Below are 12,908 nucleotides of genomic sequence, written 5' to 3' on the forward strand. Positions count from 1 at the left end.
AAAATATAAGTCCATTGGTAGACATTTGTATTATTTTACTCCACAGTGATCCAGCCATGGATATAAGTGTTAATAATTTTAACATGTTGACTATTTTGTTGGAGTTCCTCTTTTATTCTGTTTAATACAAAAGAAGTGAACCAAATTCTTAAATAATAAAGGTTATGTTCAATTAAAGATGTTATACATAAGCTTCTTTAAAAAATAATTTATTTGTTTTAATCATCATGCACAGTATATGATGGTCTATGTAAACAAAACAATGTTCACATAGACTTATAAAACATAGACTTAAAACTGCTCATTTATAGGGCATTCGCTTTGACAGCTCTCAGGTCCAAATCTTTGACCTGGTTTTAAAGCCCATAAAAGCTTCAAAAGACTCAAAAAAGGAAAAGGCCTGGCCATCATTTGGGACATGATGTGAGGCACTGACCTTGAAGAAACCACAATAAAGTAATGCTTTATGCTGGGGCACAACACAAAGGTGAGTAGCAAGACATTAGTATGAAGGTAAACAACTAAATGAACTGAATAATCAGACTTTTAATGGAAGTAATGGAAAAAGTGTTGATGTACAGGCAAGAGACATATTATTTCACATTGAAATGTTTAAGACAGCTGCATTTAGTCCATTTAAGGAGTCAAATATAAAATGTGATACTGCTAAGTACAGTATTAGTAAAAGGATCTGTTACTAAGTGGGTTAAAACAGAGGGCAATGTGGTTTTAGAGGTTATCTAGATTGGCAGATCTCATTTACTGTAGTTCATCGCAGAGCAGGATCTAGTGTGACATTTGAATCCTTCAGCAAGGCCAGGTTTGTACAGAAGGGACTGGTCACACTGGACAGATTCTGATGGAGAGCTTGCTTATTCCTCTTGCTAACAGAGCATGAAGACCTGGCTACAGTGAAACCTGCAGCAGCTCTACAGGGGTGATACTGTTATCCCATTGTGCAACAAGATGATAGCCTCTGATATTGGCCCTTGCAAGCCATAGTCAGTCCTTGTCTGAGCCTGCCCTGTGTGTTACAGCTTGCTGCAAATCAAGTAGAGAGGCAGAGCAGTGACTGTCTCCGAGGTGCATTCTGACAAGATATTTCTTTCAACTACTGCCTCATCTTCATCATCAGTGAGCTTAAATATTTCCTCCATGGTGCAGATCTTCCTCTGCTAGCATCCACAACACAGACAGCAGCGAGCATCTTCACCAGCAAGTCATTTTCACCAGGCCTTCAGTGGTATTTGGAGGACTCTGATGACCTCTGAGCACAAAGGCATCTCTCCCAGCCACAGGAGGCTCACAGCATGGACACTGTTACAGTGTATCTTGCCTTCAGTCGACAGCATCAACAGCATCAACCACAGATCATGGCCGCAAGCAACAAATTCTGCAGAGCAATTCTGTGCTCTATGAGTCCACACAGCAAAACTGGCAGGACAATAGGTTGTGGTTTCACCTTGTACTACAGTTCCATGTAGTGACCCAATTCTCCTGTCAGGGTCTGAACATCTTCTTGTAGAGGTTCAGTGACTCCAAAAAGCTGTGGGAAAAAGCCCATGGCAAAATAAAATGAGAAATGCCCTCAATTAGATATTGCCTGTGAAACCAAGCTAATTAGAAATATTGGCTAACAAAGTCAGCAAGTTAAAGAAAAACTGAGAACGGATAACTTTTTCTTTGAAACGCACCATTTCAATGTTTTTAGTTGTGCACATTAATTTTATGTCAACAAAAATCACACGTACTCTGTTTATTTCACTGTCACTTTGAATTTTGTTTGATGAATTGCATTTGCAGCAGTTTTTTTTTCATTTTATTGTTTTTTCAGTTTAGGTCACGATGGTAAGATACTGTCTCTGTTTTAGTAAAATGTTCAGTTTTGTAACCTTCATCCTTCAAATATAAATGAATTTGTTTCATTTATTGTCTTTAAGTTACTAGAAATAACTCGAAAAAATGAAAAGGAAGTAGCAGTTGTATCACTTTTCATAACTGAGGTTTTATTAGAGTAAGTGAAGGTCAATTCCTTTGTTTGTTGCCTTGCAGTAAACACATGCTGACACAGCTCTCCACTCAAACATCTTCAGTCTTATTAGAATAGTTACTTTGCATTATTTCATGATTTTATTTATGAGTTTCTTACTTAAAGCTTGAGAGCTGAACACCTGTGTCTATCACTGAAGAGCTCTGTATTGGCCAGGTGTTTCTAGAGAGAGAGACAACCACTGTAGTGACCATGTTGAAGTAGACTTTGGTGTAATAGGACAAGGTTAATCAATTCTCAGTAATGGAAGAGGAAAACTATGTGTATGAAAAAAATGAAAATTAATTCCACAAGTTCAGCATGGTCTGGGTTCACTTGGGTGAGCATTTTTGGTATGTGAAGAGCAAAGGCCGTGAGTTACAGAGTTGAACAGCAGATGCTGATGAGCCGGACAGAGAGAGAGATTATAATTGCTTTATCAGTTAAACATCCTCTTGATCTGGACTTAACATCTTCACAATGGAAAACAGATTTATTAGTAAAAAGATGCTTCGTTATGACTCAAAGACTCAGGTAAAAGCAAACATTTTTAAGTTTCTTTTAGCATGTATGACAGCCTATCCTGTTTGCAAGATTATCCGCTATAGTTATGGAAGTCAAGAATTTTTATGGTGTGGTTAATGCCGAGTACCAGGGGGATATCAGTAATATCAATAGCCATTAACCATTCAGTGCCATTTAGCCAATTCAAGCCAGAAATGAGGGTCGACTAAAATTGTAAGCCACAGATTGTCACGAATGTCAGAAGGGCAAGCCGTGGAATGACAAGGAGAGCAGAAGAGACCCTATGCCTAGTGGCAAAAGGGGCAACACGGAGGTTAGCCCGGGCTCAGGGGGTCAGATGATGTTGAGATAAAAACCTATGCCCTCAGGCCACAGAAGAGGGGACCTGGTACTAGGCGGGTCTCAAGACATCCGTACCCTCAATGCTGAGCCAGGAGCAGAGCAGACACCGGAAGTAAATAGGCTACACAACAGGACACACCGGAAAGACGTGAATAATCACAGGGAACTAGGAACAGGACAAAGACAGAGTGCCCTCTAGGTGTACAGAACGTGACACGGATACCATTGGCTGACCAGTTGTTCAGTGACTCCATTACATCTAGACAGCCATCAGGTAAGGTTGGGAGTTTTATAAGGTGGTTCTGCAACTAGCCACCAGTCAGAAATCTTGGAGCCGATTAAGCAAAAAAAAATTTCTACCTTTTTGTTCTACCTTTGAACACAAAATTGAACCAAAGCTACAACAGAATCTGCCTACATCTTGAGAACTGAAACTGGACAAGTATTTTTGACCACTAAAGTGACAACAAGTGAATATAGGGAGACAGTTTTTTTATTTCAAGGAAGATTTACTTTTAGAACCTGCAACTTGTAAAAATGAGTTTCCGTGTTTAGTTTGAAGTGAATTGTATTTTTTTTTTTTGGTTTTGAAGTTTGTGCCTCCTCGTTATACCTCATCACATTATTTCGAGGGAAAAGAAAAGGAGATCATGTGGTATACAGTACATTGTCAGTTTTCATTCCTGACTGCAGGGGGGTATTCCGTCTGGTATTTAAAATAGTTGCAGGACTTTTATATTTATAGAGTTAATATAATTATAGGTATAGAGGGCATTGCTGATCTGGAATCACTCCATACGAGGTTAAATGTTCTTAAAGGAATGGTATACACAGACGTTAAATTATTAAAATATGCTTAGTCTACAGGAGAGAAATCTACAAGGGTACTCAATTCAAGTGTTTGACATGCTTATGCATAAAATTCTCATGTTTAGAATTTAGATTCTCTGAATAAAAAAACATAGAAATAAGTATGTGAAAATATGTGAAAGAAATGAGCTGTTCACTTCTGATTCCTTTCCAGAAACAAGGAAAATATTTATTTCGAAACCAGAAAGTTGTGAAAATTGAAATGGAAGACACTTTTTTTTTTCTGGCACTGTTGAATAAAATATGATTCATGTACAATATAACATTGTGAAACATGTCTTGTTTAAATAAAGTGAAGGAACAGAAAACCTCGACAGATGTCCAGCATTTTGGCAAGAAACATTTCCATACACTTAATTAAAGCCTGTAATAAGTATCTTGTTCAGTGTTTCTCTTTTAGATTTGAATTAGTTTTCTTCTCTTTCATTATATTTATCTAAACACACCCTTTTTATTATTGGTATTCATTTTACATCTTGGGCAAATAAACAGATGGTTGTTTCTTTGTGCTGAGGTTTTGTTTTGCTAAAGTGCCTTTGGGTAGTGATTAACCATAGAAGGTTTTTGTTGTGTAATGCAAAAGTTTAACTTGGTTTTTAGTGTTATTACTAAAATATTTACGCTACAACAGATGACCCAAAGAGAACTGTAATACCTGATCATTTTTTACTCATAAAGGTGATATTCTGTTTAAGTGAAGATGTGGAAATCATCATTCTGTAATCTGTGATTTATTTGTAGGTGAAAAGTAAAGTTTCATGTGCTGCAAATGTTCAAGATACGGTATCACTACATTACTTTGGCTTTCTCAAAGAATAACACATCAATTGAATTTCATTCAATAAGGCATTATATACTCAGGATTTATAAGGTGGAATTTTTTCATCCAAATATACATTAGGAAGCATAGTTTTCAACATTTCCTAAAATAGAAATGTGCACAGATCACTAATTTGCTATCTGTAACTGACTCACATAACATGAAGATCAGCATGCTGTTAATATTGTACCTGTACCAGTAAACGGAGTAATGTACAGTTGCTCCTCAGCATGTTGCAGAGAAAGCATCAGCATACTTATCTTTTCAGGCTACAGTGGGCCAAGTCTTTTGGCTATGGAGGTTGTTGGGGAATAGGGAAATGTTTCTGGGTGTCTAGAAAGTTTTACCCAGTGAAAATGTGGTCATTCTATGTTGTTGTTTAGGCTAAGCATGGTCACAGACATTACAGGTCGTTTCTGGCTTTAGCGGGCAAAGGACATATCTCAAATGTAATTTTTTTTATCATCAAAGCTTTTAATACAACTCTCTTATTCCACATGTAATATTAATTTCACCCAAAACTGTTTATTCATTTACATGTAATTCGCCGTTTAGTTACTTTTTGACTGCATTCGTTAGCTTAAAAAACGGCTCGTTTAATTCCCGCGACCAATTGTCACTGAGAGATAAAGAGATAAAGAGAGATAAAGAGATAAAGAAAACAAATGGACTAAGGTCTGTTTTTTTTTTAATAATGTCTTGTAACATTTTGGATAAGACAACTGAATGATACTGATACTGATACAACTGATACTTTTAATACATTAGGCGTTACGGTATTCCTTCTCTTTAAGAAGACAGTCTGAAAATATTCACAGAAGCACACAAGCAGGAAACCACATCCATTACTGACCATTGCATTATCATTATTAACAGTTATTCTGCACACTTCTCTTTTCCTAAAAGCAAAACTTGCACTACCTTTGTTGGGGTCTGTGGACACAAGACCGTGGTCTTTCTGGCCGCAGACCGGGGACGCCCTGAGCCGCTTACACGGCGTCTTGCACAATTCTACACTGGCTAATACTGTAATGATATATTTAACACATCACACTGTTCAAGGAATCAGGGTGGACCTTAAAACAGATATCTTAAATGTGAAAATAGTAGTAAAACATCTTAAAATAAATACTGGAGTGAGCTGCGGGCAGCTGTGAAGACTAATGCATGGGGCCTGCAGTATATGCGATAATAAAGAACATGCACGAACTACTGTTTTTCTGTGCTGTAAGTAGTGTTCAGTTCCATATTGTTTAATATTTACAAGGGCGAGATTGGATGTCTCTGCCATAAGGGCTTCTACTTCTTATTTCCACTATTCAGAATCTGAAGTGAAAATGTGCCTACAGGATAAAAATAATTCAAGGGGTAAATATTTAAGTAGGAACGTATTTCGAAGTGGGATATTATTACAACTTGTCACTGAGGAACCACCATGAGAAATAATGATACGCTATTCAGAAATTAGATCTCTGCGCTATTTAGAAAGTCAATAAATTCAAATACTATCTTTGAAATCATAGAATCATAGCATTTTTATTTCATTGTTAAAAGACATCTGAAATCATATTCGGAGGCCACATACTGTTGGATTTAAAGAGTACACAAAGACCAAAACCAAAGTTTTCATTACCATTGCTAGATGCATTATTGAAATTCTAGGTAGGCTGTTGTTACAGATAATACAGGACTTGGGAGCACGCAGATGAGGCGTCTCACTTTCTAGGTGTTAATAAACCGTATATGTTTCAAACCTCGGTAAGATTAAAATGGCGGTGTAATAAGAAACTTTCAATAAGTCGTGGCAACAGATCCCTTAAGAAATACTTTAAATAGTCTTGGTTTTGGTGGAGCTCTTTTATTTACCTTAGCTCTGTACAAGTGGTACATCCCAAGGAGTTGTTCCCAGTGTAGTTCCTCGGGCAGATTCATTTTCAACGAAACTGAGGAGAGCTGCGGTCAGTGGAATAAGGAAGCTGCTTGAAAGAGGTTGGGGCTAGTAGACGTCATAATGTACTTGTAAAACATCTGTTTAGATTTTATTTCATACGGCTGTACGAATGCATAAATGTATTTGTAACCTTTCGAACTTTTACATCCGACGGCAACTTTATTCCTGCAGTTAAGCTGAAACAGTTCCGAAGTAAGAAAAGCGCAGAGCGAGGAGAGATCAAAGGATCTTTGCAACAGGATACCGCCTGAGAAACCCACCCGTTTCTTTAAGCACGGAAAGAGGGGAGGATTTGAACAACACGTACTGTATATGTGAGTCATTTAAGTTTTCTTCTCTTCCAAAATCAACGAAATGCTCGTAAACTTTGACTGCATGTCCGTGTGATGAATTGGACCATCAAATGGAAGCTGTTCTGTAAATTTATTAGGTGGAGCGATTGGAATACGTAAAAAAAGCGGTTTTATTTTTTGTGCGAATTTAATGAAGAAAAAAAGTTCGAAAACTTTATCCACGTGAGAAACATTTTCTTTCCGCTGGTGTGAGCAGATACCGAAGGGGGGCTTTCTTACCCTAATTTCTCACTCTGACCTTGTTCTCTCATCAGCATTTTTGGGATCTTTTGATAAATACGATTTTTTGTAAAGTAGTGGAAGAAAATGCTTGTTGCCGATTCCTTGATTTGTTTTAAGATCTTTCCGAACCAGAAGACGCTAAATCATTTGAGGTTTGGTTTAGTGGTTTTCCTTCATGTGCTGGTTATAACCTCCTCTCAGGCAAACACTTGTCCAGAAAAATGCGTGTGCTCTATTTCGGAGAGGACAACAATTGCAAAATGTGTGAACAACGGTCTGTCTGCCATTCCCTATCCCTTGCCGGCAAACGTGAAGACTTTGTTCATCACCGGGAATAACATCTCTCACCTTACGGGAGATTCTTTCCAGCAGACACTGGAACAGCTGACCTACCTGAATCTCAGTGGAAATAAAATTGAGCAGATAGACCCAAAGGTGTTCACCAATATGCCAAGGCTCGGACAACTTGATTTGAGCAACAACAGGATTTTCAGGTTCAGTGCTGAAGCGTTCAGCGCCGACAACGTATTACAGCAGCTAAATCTAAGCAGTTCGATTTTTAATTCCTCCTACATAGAGGAAATCTCAAATGTGCTTCGAATCGGAACTTTTCTGAACCTGACCACCCTGGAGCTATCGTATAACGACCTTGTTTACCTCCCAGAGGGTATGTTCTCCAACTTGCCAAACCTGAAGAATCTTGACTTGAGAAACAATTCCATAGTCAGCGTCAAAAGGGGCGCTTTAAAAAATCAGCGTCTGGAAAATCTAGATTTGAGAGAGAACTCTCTGAAGGAACTCTCAAATGACACTTTGAATGAGCTTGATCTGCACCCAGACATTAAAATCCTGCTAGCAGGCAATTCCTGGCTCTGCAATTGTAACATAGAGGATTTTCTCCTTTGGCTACAGAAATCTGAATCTGTACTGGACAAGCAGGACCTAGTCTGTGCTTTCCCTGAAAACCTGAGAAACACACGATTGCTCCAGATGAATGCGTCTGAACTCCAGTGCACTTTCTCTGAGGATATGAAAGGTGTCTTGCAAACTTCATATGTCTTCCTGGGAATTGTTCTAGCCTTAATCGGAGTGATTTTTCTGCTAGTACTGTACCTGAATAGAAAGGGCATCAAAAAGTGGCTTTACAACATTAGAGATGCCTGCAGGGATCATATGGAAGGATATCATTACAGATATGAAATCAACACTGACCCAAGGTTAACAAATCTAAGTCTGAATTCTGAAGTTTGAGAGATGGAAACGCTGTCCGTATCAAGGCATGGTGACTTGTTATAGCTATGCATGAAATCCTCCTGTAAAAAGGGGCTTAAATCTGTGCTTGCCCTTCTCCATAGAAACCAGCATCTTTAACAGTAAAGACTTTTATTTAGTTCACGCTGGGAACTTGCCACCATGTGCCCATGTGATGTGATGTTCACTGATGTGTTTTGTCATCTTTTGATGTTGTGCAATGCTGCATGATACAGGGCTTGGAATACTGGGGGCCCAATACAAGGATATTGAACTATAACCCATCTGGAGATTCTTTTCATACAACAGAAATGCAAAGACTGTACAGAGTTTTCATAGTACCACTTAAAAGCCTAGTTTACAGTGTCTTCATATTTATTATATGTTAAGTGCAGTATCTTCCTCATGTTTTTTTTTCCCTTTAGAACCCAGTTAAGCCTTTGATCCTAAGAAAAAGCAAAATTTGTAATCTGCAATATCATGAATGTCATAATATTTAGTCTTGTTATGAAATGTGCAGCAGTACGGAATATTTTTGTGTTTTGTTTTTCTTAAAACATATATGTATGACCAAGAGATGTTGCATTATTGCTTCTATAGACAACCTTTTTTTTTTCTATCTTCCTCCAAATAAATCCTTTTTGGAAACTATTTGCTGAAATTAAGCTATTTGCGTTACTGCCTTTTTTCCTTTGTGCTGAAGCCCTTAAAACTTATTAGGAACTTGGAAGTAGAATGCTGTAGCTTCAGGCGAAAGACAAGGTTACAAATGAGTTTTCCACAGAAAGCTATCTGTGTTTCATAAAAATGGCCAGCGAGACCCAATATAGTAGGCTCTGGGATATTTCTTAGAAATCATTCAACTCGGCAAGAAAATTGCAAAATAACTGACCATAATAAAGACTTCCAAAGATCAGATAACTCAAATTCTATCTGGAGTCACTTGTACAGCAGACTTCTCCAGCTTTCATATTTAAGTTTTAATATGCAATGGAATGTCTCATTTTCTGTCCTTCAAGTTACCTCTGCAATAAGTTATTTAAAATGGTAATCTCCACATAAATCTGACGAAGTCAGTGTGTTTAAGTGAGTATAAAGACCCTTTCTTTTGTTTCTCTTCTAGAAGGGTCACATAATTGGATAAAATAGAAATTCAGTACAGCTTTAATAAGTATTATACATAAGGTGAGTACATATTTGCAGAAGGTTTTAGAAATGTAATTCAAATGTGAAAGAAAATCCTTATTTACAGTTGTCCATAGTGCATTTTATACTTCTTTTCTAATCGTTTACCACCCTAATTAGGGTCCTCTTTAAAATTTCTCTGTTAGTATCTTTTTTTATATATATACTTTCTTTATGCCTCATTGTAATTCACAGATTATTTTTTTCCTTGAAATGATTAATAAAATAAACCATTGGTGCAAAATGAATTGGTAGCAGGGTTATAAACTGTGTATGACATTCAGTTTTGTGAATTATAGAGAAATCTAATAAAAAAACTACAGTTTGTCAAATGTAGAGGACATACTGTACAAGTAACAAAAGAAAAGGGACACCAGGAAGCAATACTGATACTATCATGGTTAAAACTGCAATATTTTAAACATTCTGAACAGGAATTTTGCTTTTATTCAGAGCAAAATATGATGGCCTGTCTTTGTGTATGACTTTCAAAACAGGGGATGAACAGTGAAAATTTGGAAGATCAAAGCTGGGAAGGGTGATTCAATAAATGTGTTCGATGAATGGAAGAATGTAGTACCTGATTAGTTCCATAAAATAAATGCCACCTAATTAGACCACCTTAGGAGAAAGAACAGACATGTTAACTATGTTATAATTTAAAACACTTGTACTTTACATTTCCTCACCAAAAAAAGGTTCTGCTTGTGGAAAGAGTCTGAAATATTCAGTTTAACATTTCCTTGTTTAAAAATGAGATCAGGGACTTATAAATTCTGCATTGGATACTGTTTTACAAATGTTTATTTGAAAGCACAGCCTGTATATTGAATAATGTAGGACTCGGTTGTAAATCCTGAGGACAGTACCATTTTTCAGAATTAATTCCCAAGTATGTGAACTTATTCAACAGAAATGCCATTTTTCTACTTCAAAGGGCAACAGATACATGGTACTTATTAGGAAAAAACACTGACTTTCCATATGAGTATATTGAGATGTTTTTGAACATTTTAACAGTTTAAAGGAGCTTTTAGTTTAATAAATCATCAAGTATCTGACTTACCAGTTCTATTTGGCAAGGCAGACAAAAAAAAGTGAAGCTGCAGTGTTAGCATCTGTGATTTTCCTTAAAGTCTGTCATTTTCTGAACCACTTTTAGCACTTTCTCCTTCCTGCCATCTGTCTGACCAATAACAATTTTGACTCTTTGGGTTGTAAACACTACGGCAACCCTAAGACAAATGGCCTGAAAATGGAAGGATGTTGTAAACACAAGCCCAGAGCTTAGGTGTCCTGTCTGTTCCTGGTCAGTTCAAGCCCAGCTTGCATCAGCATCAAAATTCTATTTCTCTCAAGACAATAATTTAACTTATTACCAGGCAGAGGAAAAAAAAAACAGCCTGGTGATGGAAAAAATCTCGAAGCTCCACATGAAGCAAGCTCAGTTTTTTTCTGCTGAAGCAGTCGTCCATCGCAGAATATTCTGTCAAACCCTGGATCACTTGCATGATGTTGTACTGCATCTGGCCATGAGACTGAAATGACTTATATTAGAAAACAGTATAGCACCAGGAAGGCTTTGAATAATCTACCTATTTTTATCGGCTGAAGGACCATTTCATACATTTTCTCCTTTTGTACTGTATAGTTTTCTCACCCTGTCAAAATAGTCAAGGCTCACAATTAAGGATTGTGTGCTTCACATTAATCTGTCTTTGCTTCAGGTTTATTTTTAATACATTAAGTGGTTTTCCTTGTTGACATTTATTTTTATGGTTTTTTTTTGCACTGTGCACTTTTGTTGTTTTTTTTCCCACAGGAAACCGACATTATCACAGAAATATACAGTACAGCTTTAAAGTCTTTACATGCATTTCAGTATGATATAGTAGCTTTAACTATGTAATCATGAACATCAATGTTTGCAAAGGGCAGCTTACTGTTTTCTGTTCTATTTTGTTGGTTAGATTTTTAAAGCAACAGAATATTATATTACGATTCTTAGGTTCCAATGTCAATTTTTCATACATAAGTCTTAAAGTGCCATTCTGTATCTAAACTAAAATTTTCTAAATAGCTTATATAACACAAAATCAGTACCACCAATGATAATGCATACACAGACAATTACTTCTAATTTTATAATAATGGACAATATCTTAAGTGTTTACACTGTTCTCCTATATCTTAAAGTCAGTTAATATGGCCAAAACTCCAAATCAAAAGAGTGATGCTAATCATTAACTTATCCTAATTTATGCTAATCTCTTTTAAATCATTAAGTTATCAAACCTAAACCAGCAAGCCTAAATATTTAACCTGACTGGGGCCATCCTGAGTGAGGTCATTAAGCTAATAATCACAGGGATGGGTCAAAACAGAGCAAGTCAGGATAATACAGGACTCAGTAAACACAGGGGACAAAGACAAAGCAAACATCAGAGAGGAAGACAGAAGGAAAGATTCCTGGCTAATAGAGAAGGACCTCTTGCTACGATCAATCCAGAACCTGTCCAGGTAATTTAAGCACTGCAGGACTACTGAAGTCTAAGCTTTACTGGCAAATGAACTTGTCATCTAGTTTATTTGTAGAAATATTCATTCATTCAAGAACATTCACTAATTCTTGTGTCCTCAACCTAAAAGGCAATTTTTATAATCAATATACTATTATCAATAGTGGAATAGATTGTCATTTGATTAGAATCCATTTCATGAAGAGCAATACATTCCTGATTAGGAATTGTGATTATTTAGACACAGGTTTCCTCTTTGCCTTTATGGTGCTTATACAGTATCTTGATGGCAGGGGGAATTGTGAACTTTCTATTTCTCTAGAAAGCATTGCTCTGATACTTGCAGAATATCAAATAAATGTATATACAGTAGCTCTGAATTGTTGTGTGTAAGTTATGTGTACATATGGGTCCCATTTAAGCTATTTATTACTCCATTATAAAACTGTGCCAGAAAATTAAGACGGCATAATGTCATACACTGGATATTCCCTAAGTATGGCAGGTGAAATTAACATTAATCATCTTAATTTGTTTTCTCAGCAAGCTGGTGTCAGGACCTCATTTTAATTTGATAACTCATTATTTTATAAATTCCAAACTCATTATTCAGTAGAAACACAAATATGTACATTGTGGTCAGTTCACCCCTAGGATTGGTATTTTATGGTTTAACATATGTAGACAAATTTGGCCTTTCACCTAGTCTTCGCCAAATCTTAATAGCAGATAAAATTAACCTGTTTGAACAAGTAAGTGCACCATTACTTCTACCATCTTCATTAGGAGGGTATGTAGAATGAGGTACATTAAAATGTGCAGATCACTATTTGATCAGGAT

At 36.7% G+C, this 12,908-nt stretch overlaps 1 protein-coding gene and 1 long non-coding RNA gene across 3 annotated transcripts; one reads left to right on the forward strand and one right to left on the reverse strand.

Annotated features, from left to right (window-relative positions):
* Positions 1 to 526: 526 nt before the first annotated feature.
* On the reverse strand, positions 527 to 6,543 carry LOC107078382 (uncharacterized). The gene is made up of 2 exons (XR_001479326.2): positions 6,453 to 6,543; positions 527 to 1,546 (listed from the first exon to the last, which is right to left on the reverse strand). It is a non-coding gene; the product is annotated as an uncharacterized lncRNA (long non-coding RNA).
* Positions 5,797 to 9,028, forward strand: tpbg (trophoblast glycoprotein). 2 transcript variants are annotated; one of them, XM_069178595.1, is made up of 2 exons: positions 5,797 to 5,813; positions 6,709 to 9,028. In XM_069178595.1, the coding sequence occupies exon 2, from the start codon at positions 7,197 to 7,199 to the stop codon at positions 8,361 to 8,363; it is 1,167 nt and encodes a 388-aa protein (XP_069034696.1). In that variant the 5' UTR covers positions 5,797 to 5,813; positions 6,709 to 7,196; the 3' UTR covers positions 8,364 to 9,028. The 2 variants fall into 2 exon arrangements, with proteins under 2 accessions (XP_069034696.1, XP_015210912.1); XM_015355426.2 differs by lacking the exon at positions 5,797 to 5,813 and adding an exon at positions 6,497 to 6,575.
* Positions 9,029 to 12,908: the final 3,880 nt, after the last annotated feature.

Source organism: Lepisosteus oculatus, chromosome 2 (assembly GCF_040954835.1).
Source record: "Lepisosteus oculatus isolate fLepOcu1 chromosome 2, fLepOcu1.hap2, whole genome shotgun sequence".
Lineage (NCBI taxonomy): Eukaryota > Metazoa > Chordata > Actinopteri > Semionotiformes > Lepisosteidae > Lepisosteus > Lepisosteus oculatus.